This window comes from Heloderma suspectum, chromosome 2 (genome assembly GCF_057233095.1).
Source record: "Heloderma suspectum isolate Gila_16-S chromosome 2, 16-S_ref, whole genome shotgun sequence".
Classification (NCBI taxonomy): domain Eukaryota; kingdom Metazoa; phylum Chordata; class Lepidosauria; order Squamata; family Helodermatidae; genus Heloderma; species Heloderma suspectum.
Genome location: NC_139459.1, coordinates 143,553,365 through 143,566,887, shown reverse-complemented (window position 1 = coordinate 143,566,887; position 13,523 = coordinate 143,553,365). Strand labels below are relative to the sequence as shown.

Here is a 13,523-nt window from a genome sequence, read left to right as displayed (position 1 = left end):
CTCCAGTTATTTCAGAACACCATACAGTTACCCCAAAATGAACTCATGAAATGAATTGCCACAATATGTGGGGAAGCCACTAGTTTAGATGGTGTTTTTAAAAAGGAGTAGAAAAATCAATGATTGGCCTGTTGCTGGTGGGTATAGTAGCTAAACGGAACTTCCATTTAGGATACTTCCTGAAACAGCCAGGATGGCTTCATTGCCAGGCAAGATAGTAAGGATAGATGGGGGTGAAGGAAAGGGGATCACGCTCATGCTAAAATAATATTCTCTATCCATTCAGCCCAATCGCAGACACTCACATGTGGCAGTGAGATGGATGTCTCTGCATGCAAGAGTTTCTCTACAACAGACAGATTGGTGTGGGCTTTAGAAGGCAGGTACTGGAAGTTAGGGTAAATTTAGCAGTGGGACTGTTTAAAAAATAAAAACTAGCTCACAGCATGCTTAAAACATCCCTAGAGGACATACTGTACAGAAATATGTGCTATAAAAAAGGGTTTCTTTACTGATCCCCAGTCCCTACATCCCCTATCCTTAGATAGATCTTTCTCTGATCTGAAAACAGTTGTGTGGAACTAGCTATCATCTGTGAGTCCTTTGTGTAAATAAAAATGCAAATAAAAAATAAGGCAGGGCAAGGATAGGAGTGAGCTTTGAATTCACAACTGCCTTAGGTTTTGAAGGCTTAGAAAAGAGGGACACTTCCTTTTGTAATTAGGTGTTGGGTTCTGAACAGAGCAGGGTGAAAGGCTGTCCCTACAGAAGATATTTACTGCGGAATTGCCATACTTTGTTCTCTCACTTTTTACGGAGTATTTACATGATATCATCATCAAATCATTATTTTCTTGTATCTCCCTGTGGTTCATCCATCTCTTGAGAGCTGACAAAATCCGTTAAATAGAAGGAATGAAAGGAAGAGCAACCCAGTCTCTGCAGATTTAGTTAATCTTAACACCAGTGTTCCATCTTTTTGAGGAGGGATGGTTTTGATGTGTGTGGTGATGTTTTGGGTGGTTGACCCTATGTCCACATCTCTACACTCAGCTCTGTTTTACCAACTACATTGCAAAAATTAAAATAAATAAGAGCGCAATAGCACTTAAATGAAGTATCATCTTTAAAATAAACATGTGCCTTTCAAATTGGCACCATTTTAGCAACATGGGTTTCTTAGAGCACAATCCTACTTATGTTTAAACGGGGGGGGGGGGAAGGCCTACAACTCCCAGCATGCCTCCAGCCAGCATGGCTTGCTGGAGGCATGCTGGGAGTTATAGGAATATTTTCTGTCTAAACATGTGTAGGACTATGCCCTAAGTTGTGCTAAAACACTTTTCAGCCTATATTTAAACAAACATTATTGAAATATTTTGCAATAATACTTTAAATGGAAAAGCAGTTGGGTGCAAATGTAAAAACTGATTAAAAAATAAACACGCTACTAAAATGGTTTAGATTCATCGTCACTTGCCCATTCACGTGGTTATGATGCACCCACTAGTGTGGCAGACTGTAGTGTGATATGTTCACACAAAAAAGTGTTGTAGCCTTCAATGTGTGGAAAGTAATTTGCCATTCCACATGTAGGTTAATGCAGAAGAGCAAGGACTGTGTGGCAATAAAAGCTGCTAGTCTAGAAGCACCCAGGGTGGCCACTTACACATTGCCACAAAAAGAGGAAATGCATCAACAACAAAAGGATACAATTTGCATAAGTTAATTTATATGTATATATGCACATTTAGAAACAATAACTATAATTTACATAGAAATAGAACACATCTCACCATTGGGGGGGAGACTGTGTTCAGGTGGCTTGTGTGCCTGCTCAGTCTGCTGTTCAGATGTTAAGTGTTGATGGGCCATTGCAAGGTCCCTGCTCCCCTTTTGGTTCTTTCTTTTTAAACAAAACTTGGACTGGACAGCCCATCAGGTAGAGAACTGCCCTCTGACAGCTCTCTAAAATAAGAGGGCTCTCCTCAGAGAAGTAGAAAACCTGGCCACCCTCGAAGCATCTCAGCACTCCATAGTTCTGGCCCATACTTCCTGTGCCTTTGGGAGCCACGTTCTTGTGCACCAGTGAAGTGCCAGCACCCTGCTGCAGAAGAATCCTAGTCAGAAGGGGCTGTATATTCACACTGGCACTTCTGTGTGTGGTGGAGTCTGCGCCACAGGAAGCTACTAGAAGCTGAATGTGCCATCTGTGTTAAGGCAGGTTTTGGCATGGCTGCCTTCGGTTGGGTATGTAGGCCACTATTGACTTAGTGACCCGTTTCACAAGTCACAATGGCAATTCCTGGGCTGTTTAATCCATGAATTGAGGGGATGAGTGAAACTCACCATTCCAGTGCTTGTTGTTTCTGCTTTTAATTAGCAACCCAGGAACAGGATGTTCCTGAGTTGTTTTGTGATGTGCAAACTGGGAAACTCTTGGTTTGCACATCACAAAACAACCCAGGCACAGGAGGCAGCACGCTCATTGCTTCACTCATCCTGGCAATTCCTGGGCTAAACAACCCAGGAATTGCCACCGTAATGTGTGAGCAAGGTCATTGAGTCAGAGGACAAACCCAGGGAAAATGTAAAAATAGCTAACATGCACGTATCAAGAACAAAGTGTGCCAAGTATTACTTTACTTCCATTTAAAATAAAAATATTTAATGCATGTCTTTAGTCGCCTTTCAAGACTGCAGTGTAGTACAATGTACTTTTCTTCTCTGACAGGGTGATTGGCTTAGATGAGAGTTGATGCGGTCAGTATAATTTGCCTTTAGGAAAGCCTTTCAGGCAGTTTCTCATAATATAATCAAGCTACATAAATCCAATCTAGTTCATCAGTTGGCTAGCAATTCATAATGCCCAGAGAACAGTTGACTTACTGATAAACTGGGAATCAGGCAAAAAGTGAATTTTCCATGAGAGATTGTCTTATGTCTTCAATATTTTCATCCACAATGTGGGCCACCTGTTTCTTTTTTAAAAAGGTGATTCCTTTTAACTAGAAATATAGGACTGTATGTGTTTTACAATCCTGCATGAGACTGTGGTATTGTACACAGGCTTCAGCTTCCTGTTTTCAGACTGTTTTCATTTTTAAAAAAGCAAGTCTCTAGGCCTTATGGCTGTGAAGACAGGCTTGCAAGCGTATGGGACATGGTTAGTGAAATCGCAGATGCCATAAGGGTGACTGAATAAAATCTGGCTTCAGTTTCCTCCCTAGACTTTTTTGCCACTCACCATGATTATTCGGAGACCCTTCTAACCATCAAAACTAGTAAATAAACTACAGTGGAAAATACATGCATTCAAATATTTTGAGTGAGGTAGAAGGAACCAATGATAAAGACAGGGAAGTTAAAACAGAGTACAGAAGGCATAGCGTGAAAATTTGTGATGGCAATCTTAAAAGCTGCCTCCTTAGTCCTTAGTGAAGGACTAAGCAATATGGAATAAGCATTTGGGCCCAGTTGTACCATATGCTGTAGTGGATTGAAGAAAAGTACTGAAGTAAGGAAGAGAGGTAGGATGACACCAACTGAAAATAAACATCAAGAATTGTTGTAAGGATTAGAACATTGTAGCAGTGAAAGTGATGTGTTTTAAAACCTTGAAGTGCTATATAAGTGCAAGTTGCGTTTATATTTCTATCTTAGCTGAATGCTGCATTTTTAAAGGAAGAAACTAACTCTAAAAATATAAATATATTTATAAAAATATAAAGCCAAGAAGAGACTAGCCATATCTAAATTAAAGTCCCATATCCTCCACCTTATTCTGTTCCATCCTTGTATAAATCAGCCCTAGCAAGGGGCAGCTGAGAAGTGCTACCTTCCTTCCTTCAAGCTCAAGTAAGCCCCATGCCCACCTCCAGCTTTCTTTTTACATTTGGCATTCCTGCTGTGTATGGGAGTAGGAAAAGTATTTTCGTAGATGCGGAAAGGGTTTCTTTCTCACTGAACCCTGTTTAAATATTTAGCAAGGAACAGCCTATAAATATCCTCACACAGCATTACATGTGAGGTTTGCGCTCCTTCCTTCTGGTGGCTGTCATTTTCCACCCACCCCACCACCTGAGGCTGGATTGGAAGGAGATTTCTCCCATCCCAAAAGCAAAGGGGACACTTATCATGTGCAAAGAAGTTTAGAAGAAAAAGATTCCCCCAGCCCCTCTTGAATTAAATGTCGTGAAAGGCAGGAAAATATAATTTATACAGCTCCAGGGGCAATGCAGCATCACTCAGGTCTACTTCACACAAATAGCAGGTCAGGTGTCAAAACGGTTCCTGGACTGTACCACTGGAAGTGAGGCGGGGAGGGAGTTGTGTGACTGGATGCTCCTCCATATATTAGAAAAAACAAAGCTTCCTCCACATAAGAAAGAAGTGTAACAATCTAGCCTTCTCCTTGGTAGCCTAGTTTTCTCTATGCAGAGATACACTGTCTGTGTATGTGTTGGGGGTAGGGGACGACGACAACTTTGAACCAGGTGATCTCCCATCCACAGTCTGAAGTGTTGCATTCCAGAAACACTTTTACCGTTACATCTGCTGAGAAGGGTGAAATCCTATGCATGTTTAAACAGAAAAAAATCCTACAACTCCCAGCAGCCCCCAGCCAGTCATGCTGGAGTTGTAGGCTTTTTTTGTGTCTAAACACACATAGGATTGTGCCCTCAGTCAGTTACTGGGGTATCAGCTATGTGGGGCAGAGGAGGGCTAGGATCATTTTACAGTGTTTGTGAAAAATCTTAGACACTATTAAAACATCAAAAACTGGTGTGAAGTAATTTATAGGAAACAGTGTAAGCCAATACAATCTCTCTCTTCTTTCAAATCCCACCTTTTCTGGAAAGCTCTGTCTAACCCTCCCGCTCCAGCTTTCATCCCAACTCTAATATAGTTAAAGTCTAAGTGTGTATAAACACATCTGCTCACATTTGTCCTTTTCTCAGCCTTGTCTTTTCCATTCTCCCTCTCCTTCTGTTCTCTCCCCACTTGCCGATCGAGAAAGGGAGATCCCTGTGTAGAAGGTGGCTGAATCTTTTGAGGCAGATGGGGGCAGAGCTTCCCTATGGGGGCACTAGTTGTGTGCTAGATCAAGAGCTGGATCTAGGCTACTGTTTTGGTTGTACATGCCTTGGGGCAGGCTGCAGGGCCTTCCTTTTTTTACTTGTGGCATGTAGTACAAAGTGCCGTGTACACTGATATGAGCTTGCCCCAGGAGGCGGGTTTATTGTATTTTATGAAATGTTGACTGTGTGAATGCTAGAGATATTTACAAGGTAGTGTCTGTGACATCACCGGTGATGAGCAGCACATGCCTCCCCCCTTTCTGTGTTAGTGCAGTTAGTTCTATTTTAATGGGTTTTTAAGATTTCTGTAGAGACTGAGCACTTCCCCTGTTATACCACTCAAACTGCTGAGTGCTCATGTATCCTTTAAAACAAACCACAAAGGAGGCATGTCTACATCTTTCCTAACAGCAATGCCCTGATCTACCATTCTGGGAGTTGTTTTCCCCTTCCCTGTCTTTTTATTTAGGGATTGACCCAGCCTCTTCATATGCAGTGTGATACACACACACACACACACACACAGCTCTCTCTGTCGCTCTGTGTGTGTGTGTGTGTGTGTGTGCGTGTGTGCGTGCGTGCATAGTCACTGTAGGGGAAAGACGGCCATATGTGCAGTTCTACACATGTGAGAGATGAATAATATTTTTAAAAAGCAGTAACTAGGCTATCCCCTGCAGCTGAGCCTCTCTCTCTCTTTTATACACACACACACACACACACACCTCCCCTTCTTTCAAATTCTGTATGTAGATACAAGATATCACACTGCTGGCGCTAAGTATGAGCATTAGCACAACACTAAATATAAAATCCTTAAAAAAAAACTTCCAGCAAATATCCTGCCCTGAATATAATGGAAGTCTGAAGTTGATTTTTGGCATAAAGAGGAGACTGAAAAATTAAAAAATAATTCATAATTGAGCAATGAGGAGGATAAAAAGGTCTGAAGGCAAGTTGTATGAGGGAAGGCCAAAAATACTGGATATGGTTTGCCAAGGGAAAAGAAGATTAAGAAGGAATATTTAAATATTTAAAAGAACATTAGAAAGAAGTGGTGGTCAGATATAATTATGGATGGATGGATGGATGGATGGATGGATAACATTGCATATGCATTATCTCTGTAATGCTTACAACAGCCATGAAAGTAGGCCTGTGTTAGGCAGGATCTAGACGTTACAGCCAGTGCACGGATGTCATCAAACCCAGCAATCCCGTGTCTCTTCCTCTTATCTTATAACATTTAATAATACAAAACCAGTGATATGAAAAATCATCTCCCCCCATATAGACCTGATAGATCACTATGATCTTCAGGGGAGGCCTTATTTGTGCAGAGACTTCTGCAGAGTCCCATCTGGCAACAACATAGTAATGGGCCTTCTCTGTGGTGGCCTCATCCCTCTGGAATGACCTCCTCTCAATATGTCAGGCAGCGACGATCACATGCTTTCAGTGATTACTAAAAACGTACTTGTTTACCCTGGCTTTTCCCAACCATTAATTTGTCTAAATGTTGTGCTTTTACAACGATGTAGTATTTTATAATTTGTTGTAAACCACTTTGGGATTTTTAAAATGGGAAGCGCTATGTAAATATTTATAAATAAACGTATATGTAAATGAACTGCAAATTTCCCTGTGCCTGATCCACTTCATTGGCTACTGTACTGCTCTGCCAGGGTGGGGGGTATGGGGAGAAGAGAGAGAGGCAAACTTACAGCACATTATCAAACTTTACGTAGCAGAGAGGAGGAAGAAATGCAGGGTTGTTACTTTTAGCTGCAGCCTCACATGATTCGCCATAAACTTTAGCTTTGGACTTATCCACCTTCTGTAGATAGAGGTGGATAATACAGCAGGTGGATAATAAGGCATAGACTGTGTGGCTTTTCACAACACCATCTAGACTAGTGGTCTTCAGCCTTTTCAGACGTAGGACCCACCTGTAGCCCAAACATGCATTTTGGGACCCATTTCTTCTTCTTTTTTACCATATATTTGTATGTTAGCTAGTGCAATGCTACCTGACCCACCAGTTGAAGACCAATGATCTAGACCATCTAGGCTAGAGAATTCATAGCGGAGGTGAGATTCAAAAGGAGAGAGAACATTCCAGCTCATATTTTTAGCTACTCCCACAGTAGCTGTTTCGTAAGGAAAGGGTTAGATTAGATTAGCCCCTAAACTCCTTTTAAACTGACAGCTGAAAATGTCAGTTTAATGAAAATTTTCTTAAGAAAACTTGAAACTGATGATGGTCCAAAGCATTAGAAAAATATTCAGCTCTAAGTTCATCTGTCTCCCCTCCACAATGTTTATCATGGTTATATCTATGTTGCCCCTGCAAGTAGGAAGGCTCCTTTTATTTCTCCCTCTACCAGATAATCACCTGTGCTAGATATCACATTGCTAATGAATCTATCACTTCACATTTTATTATTAACCCCTTCCCAACATACATGCACACATACTATCATTATTGCCCTACACTCACTGTCTCCAGACCTAAACAGCTTCCTCAGACGAAGCAAGATTGTTAGGCCCACACTAGGCATTGCCCCAACAGCGCTTTCTTAAATACAGGGCTGGCCCTACTATTAGGCAGAATGAGGTTACCACCCCAGGCAACAGATTCTGGGAGGCAACAGTGGCAGCCCTTGGCTCTTCCCCCCAGTTGGAGGACAGCGCTGTGTATGCCACACGGACTCTTGAGCCCCAGTGGAGGATGTTATCCCATCACTAATGTTAAAGTGAGTTTCAGCTGCCAGCCCAGTTGGCTTCCATATGTAGGATAGGACATGGGATAGGGAGAGGACGTTATCTTGTCCTTCACCTCAGGCAGCAAAATGTCTTGGGCTGACAGCCCTGCTTAAATAGGAAAAACCACTTCGATTTTTCTCTCCCATGCCTCTTCTCAGGGCTTCAAATATGTGTTTGTGAGGATCTGAATTTAAATACAATACAGGTGTCTAATCACAACTGAATCATATTCTATGAGAGCATTTTCAAGAGCTTAAAGTAATAAGACTGCAATAAAAGAGCTATTTAACGAGTAGTAAAGATGCCGATCAGATTTGCCAGAATATAAAATGAAGAGTGAATTTACTTTCTAAGACAGAAATGTAATCTCTGCATTTTGTAGTTTTGTGAATCTGACCATCTGTTCTAGTTACTCTTTATCTGTCCATTCATCACTCCCTCCCTACCACCTGTTCCTCTACCCCCATCTCCCTATCTCAGGTGCAGTGGTTTAGTGGAGCTCACAGGGTCCAAGCGCCGGGACTTTTTGGCTGGCAGCGACAATGACATCATCTGCCACCCCCCACCGGCGTCCCTGTTCCTGCTGAGCTCAGCTGTACATTAGCTGGGAAACAGTGGTGTAGTGGAAAATTTTGAAGTGCAGGCGCTCATCACAACAGTCCCCATAGCCACACCCCCAAGGAGAATCCAAAAATGCAGGCAGCTGTGTTGATCCATATTAATAAACCACTTCTAGCAGCTTTATCTCGATCAGGAGCAGGTCTTTTGTAAAGCTAATGGGTCTTAACTGCCCATTCAAGACCAAGCCATCCCAAAATACCTTGCATTACAACAGGAAAAAATATATTGTTGCTGGGAATATCCATCCCCCCCCCCCTACTGTGAGGACTGTAGCTCAGTGCAGAGGGAAAAGGGAATTCTGAAGGGGGTGGCGGATGACCTCAGCATCCCTGCTAATAAATCATGCTGGCCCTGTCAGTCCTGGCTCGGCTACACCACAGCTGAGGGGAAATGGATTTTCCCAGCAGCAATATATTGTTGTGAGGTGTCCCTGTTATAATGCGAAGTATTTTGAGGAGGGTGATCTTGAATGGTCAATTAAGATCGATTAGCTATACCGAAGACATATAAAATACAGACAGAGGTGGATCAACACAGATTGCCTAAATGTCTGGATTCTCCTTGGGGGTGTGGCTATGGGTACTGTCATGATGCGCTCCTGCATGTGTACGTTTGCCACTACACCATTTCTCAGGGGTAGGCACGCATACGAAAGACAGAGGTAGGGAGGACTGTTACAATGTAGAAGGTTAACCAGCAATGCTTACCCTAGAAGCTGTCTGACAGCCCCTGTGAACAAATTAGCAAAATGCTAGTGCATTTATTTTCCCTTCAAGTTAGTTTGCTGAAGGGCTTGCATCTGCCACACCATTGTCTAGCACATAAAGGAAGAGCCTAGGATTTCATAGGGCTCCGCTTGGAGGGTGCATTTGAGAGAGGGTGAGCGATGATCTCCGGTCCTTGAAAGGACTGCAAGAGTTACACCACCCAGCATTTCCTTCTTTGCCTGTACCTGTACCTGGGGCATTTGCAGGATGTACAGCCGGGCAGGAATATCTTTAAACATCAATGATGGGAGACTGGAATTTGGAGAAATAGTACAAGGCTAGATGCAGTATGATTGATAGCCTTTCTAGATCAAAAATAAGCCCAGACATACAATATCAGTACTCCAACCTGCTATTTTTAAAATGCTACATAGCCAAATTGTGTATCAAAAATTATTTTGTGTGTGTGAGGGGTGAGCAGGGGGAGAGGAGGGGCAGTGATGAAAAGGGCAAGCCATTTGGAAAAGCCATTTTAGCTGACCAGAAAGTAAAGACTAAATATTTTATGGAGTCATTTTTCCTCTAAATTCTTAAGCAGGCTTGGATTTTTCCTCACTGGTTCATTCCCTTTCACTATCTCCTGTGTTTATCGTTCTAATGTTATTCCTATTCTTTTTCCTGTCTCCATGCACAATTAAAGTGGTTCTTTATATTAAATGGATTACATGCTTTATGCTATAAATACATGCAGGAATTAAGATTCTGTTAACTTGTTTAAGTGATAAGAAATCAGAGACACCAAATTTCCCTCAGTCCCAGGAGGAACAGCGCATGTGTTCGTGGCAGTGGGGCTCTCATATGTATACATATTCATTTTTTTTTTGTTCCTTTGTAAGTGCAGAGAGCAATGCGTGCATGCAATAATAAGCCGGGGATATGTTTTCTCTCTGTCAGTCTGCAGTCTAGTTGTGTTCACAACACATGGTGTGTTTATGAGAATTGAAGGGACCCGGTGGAATGTAGTTGAAGTTGGCAGTCGCTTGGCATCCATATATCAGCTACACTGAAGGAACTTGGAAATGGTTTAGTAACATGTAACTGATATCCCTTTTTTATTCCTGGTTTTAGTGAAGAATATGAGACAGATTTACTGCTGAGAGGAGAAACTGTTGCCATCAGATATGGAGACTAGTACCTGGTAAGTTCACAGTACTATTTTAGAAAGTATGGCAGAAGTCAGTAGGGACAGGACATGCCATAGCACCTAAATAGGGCAGGGATGGGGACCCTCACAAGCCAAATTGGATCTGCCAGCCTGACCTATCTGGCTCATGGGGCCCCTCCCTAAGCCCTGCCCCCTCAGAAGAGAAAGGGGGCGGGAGAGTGACTGTCACTCCTATGTCACCTCCCCACAGGGAAGGTGATGGAGGGGTGAAGCTAGAGCCTTAGTGGGCTTCACTCTGCCCAGGTTTGCCCTAGCTGGGAAAAGCCTGGGTAGAGCAAAGCCAGCCCCCGACCTTGGTGCTCCTCCAGACGGCATCTCAGTCTGGGAGCCAGCTTCGCTCCACCCAGGCCTTCTCCAGCTGGGAAAACCCCAGGTGAAGCAAAGCCCCTGATGTCATGGATGGGTCCCCACCCACTGACACCATTCAGCCTGCAGCAGGAGCCGGGTCTAGGGGGCAATCCAGCTCCCGGACCCAAATAGATTCCCCACCTCTGGTCTGTGTTTTCCGTTTGAAGAGTGCAGTGCTGCTGCTGCAACAGCAGAAGGAAACATACTTGATGTGTGCCCAGTAATTGCAGTAGGCAAAAAGAAGTGAGTACCTGATGCTTTAGGGAGGCACCAGCCAAGAGACTGCACTGGCAATGGGAGGAGATGGGTGAGTTAATCCATTAGGGCTGGAGCTGGCTGTGAACCAGGGTTTATGAAGGTGTGGACAAGCCCTTCCCTCGCCCCTCCCCTCCTCCCATCATGTGGTGACTTGGCACTGAGATCCCGGCTTGCATTGAGCGAGAGTTCCCCATTACAGCCCAACTGGGGGACTTTGGCTTAATGCTGGTTAACAAACCAGGATGATGAGCCAGGATCTTTGCGCCAAAGAGAGTGCACTGTGGGAAAAGGAGAGGGGCAAGGGAGGAATGTGTGGCCAGTAAACCAGGTTTATGAAGCCGCAGGCTATTGTTTAAATGCAGCCATTGGATCTCAAGTGACCAGCGCCTACTGAGAGGCATGAAGAAAAGGAATCAAACTTGGGACCAAACTGGGGGCGTCTACTGAAATGGGAGGGAGGGTAATGGAACTTGAGTAGGAAGACTGCAGAATGCCCCCCCCCCATTTACCCACAGGTGCAGCTGCTCCCAGAGGTAGCCTTAATTGGAGGGTACTTAAGACTGGCTGGAGGAGAATACTCCGCTGTTCCTTCTCTAGGGCCAGCCCAAAACATCTTAGTGGACAATCCAAATAGCGCTTCCCCTGCTTTCCCACAAATCAGCATGGGGCATCATCTAGTTATCCTATGCAGGTCTCATAAAATGAACAGGAGCTGCACAGGAGCACTATTGTGCCCTTGTTCAGCCCCTGTGTGCTTCACTTGGGCTTTTACAGAAGAAGTTCCTCATGGATTTTGCCCCATGAGTCAGATCTCCACCTGCCATCCTTAATGGGAACCCAGCCCCAGCCCCTGATGTAGAGCCACCTTCCCCCAGAGAGGGGACTCTCCAGATTAGTAACACGCATCTCTCTTTCTCCCCCTCAGCAATGTGATGCTCCCCCTTGTTTCCTGCTTCCATTTGCTGCAGCTCTGGCCATTCCTTCTTCTAGCCTCAGCAGTTCCATCACACAGTGCCTGGTCTCTTCGCACCCGAGGTCTCCTGGCGGCACGGCCACTCTGCAGCCATCGCAGCCCCTCAGCCTCCAGATCTGTTTGTGTCTGGAACAAGAATCTCCCCCCAGAGAAAGGATCCCACACTACCTCACAGCGTCAGCAGTCCCTCATTCCCAAAGGAGCTGGCCTGCGCAGTGCGATACGGCTGAGGCGTCAGGCCCAGGGGACCCAGCCTGCCACTCCATCTGGCTTTGAAGATGGCCTGTCCTCCTCACAGTACCCCTGGGCTATAATTTGGGGTCCCACAATATCAGTTGAGGATGGAGGTGATGCCAACTCAGCCAACCCAGGTTTCCCACCTTTGGGTTACACCTTTGTTTCATCCAGTGGAATGGCAACAGCACAACCTAATTCCCACTCACTGCTACACAACGAAGGTCTCAACTTGCGCCAAACCCCAGCCACGCTACGGCCCTTCCTCTTTGGGCCTCGAGGAGAAGGTAACACTCGTCTGCTTCCCCTTGTTTCTTTAGAAGGGGCAAGGGCCGCCAACCATTCTTGGAAGGGCTCCTGGGCACCCTTATCAGTCTGAGGGACGAGGGGTGCTTCCAGACGGGAGGGGTCCTAGCACGAACAATCAGAAGATGTTGCACAACTATCCCATCTTATCTTACTTGACAGATTTTCCACAGTACGAAAAAGGACAGAAGAAGCTGTGGGAAAGCATGGGAGGGTTATGTGTGGAAATCATTGTCATCTGGATCCCCTGTAAAATTCTGTGAATGTGGCAGTGCTGTTGCACAATAAGAGTTTTGTCTAAAAGCAACCAAACAGACATTTAGCAGGTGAAGCCTTTCACAACACTGCAACTACATTCTCTGCCTGCTAGATTTCTGCTTCTTTGTTAAGGACACACAGGAGCCCAGACAGAAATAAACTGACAATCCTAAGAGGACTTATGGGTTGCCCTGCTGACCATTCTCACTGACTCTCCCGTCTCTGTCTATTCTAGGTGTGGACCCTCAGCTGTATGTTACCATTACAATTTCTGTCATTATCGTCCTAGTTGCTATGGGGATAATACTCAAATTCTGGTGAGTATATTTTAGGTAGGTGCAAAGAATAACCCACATTATATTTGAAACCAGGGGAAATGCAACAGGATGCAGAGATGATGCTGAGAGGTTGTTATAATTGAAGATAATGAATTCCAAAGCCTTAATAATTTATGGAAAGCCAATTTCTGCATTCCTGGGGACTTCTCTATTCTCCAGAAATTAGTCTGGGACCAGGAAATGTATTTTGTTGTACTAACTGACTGTCTTACGTGGTGAGACTCCATAAATAAAGTTAGTGCCATCTAGCAGTAAGGTGGGGAACTTCTTTCACACCAAGGGCCAAATTCAGCTTCGGAGAAGCTTTTGCTGGCCTCATTCCAGTGGTGGGTGGGGCTGAAGACAAAAGGGGTGGGGCCAAAATTACCCAACAACCCCCCCCCCCAGCATATTCTCATTTAAATTTTT

At 44.3% G+C, this 13,523-nt stretch overlaps 1 protein-coding gene and 1 pseudogene across 2 annotated transcripts in view; both read left to right on the top strand.

The window, feature by feature from the left end:
- Positions 1-13,523, top strand: part of LOC146352896 (protein CFDP2 pseudogene) — a 1,048,348-nt pseudogene that overhangs the window by 208,482 nt on the left and 826,343 nt on the right. The window lies entirely within an intron of this gene.
- Positions 1-13,523, top strand: part of PIANP (PILR alpha associated neural protein) — a 32,013-nt gene that overhangs the window by 5,466 nt on the left and 13,024 nt on the right. Inside the window, exons 2-4 of the mRNA XM_084835175.1 lie at positions 10,304-10,373; positions 11,932-12,500; positions 13,013-13,094. Of these exons, the coding sequence (XP_084691301.1) occupies positions 10,357-10,373; positions 11,932-12,500; positions 13,013-13,094 (668 nt within the window). The 5' untranslated portion in view covers positions 10,304-10,356. The remainder of the gene's footprint in view (positions 1-10,303; positions 10,374-11,931; positions 12,501-13,012; positions 13,095-13,523) is intronic.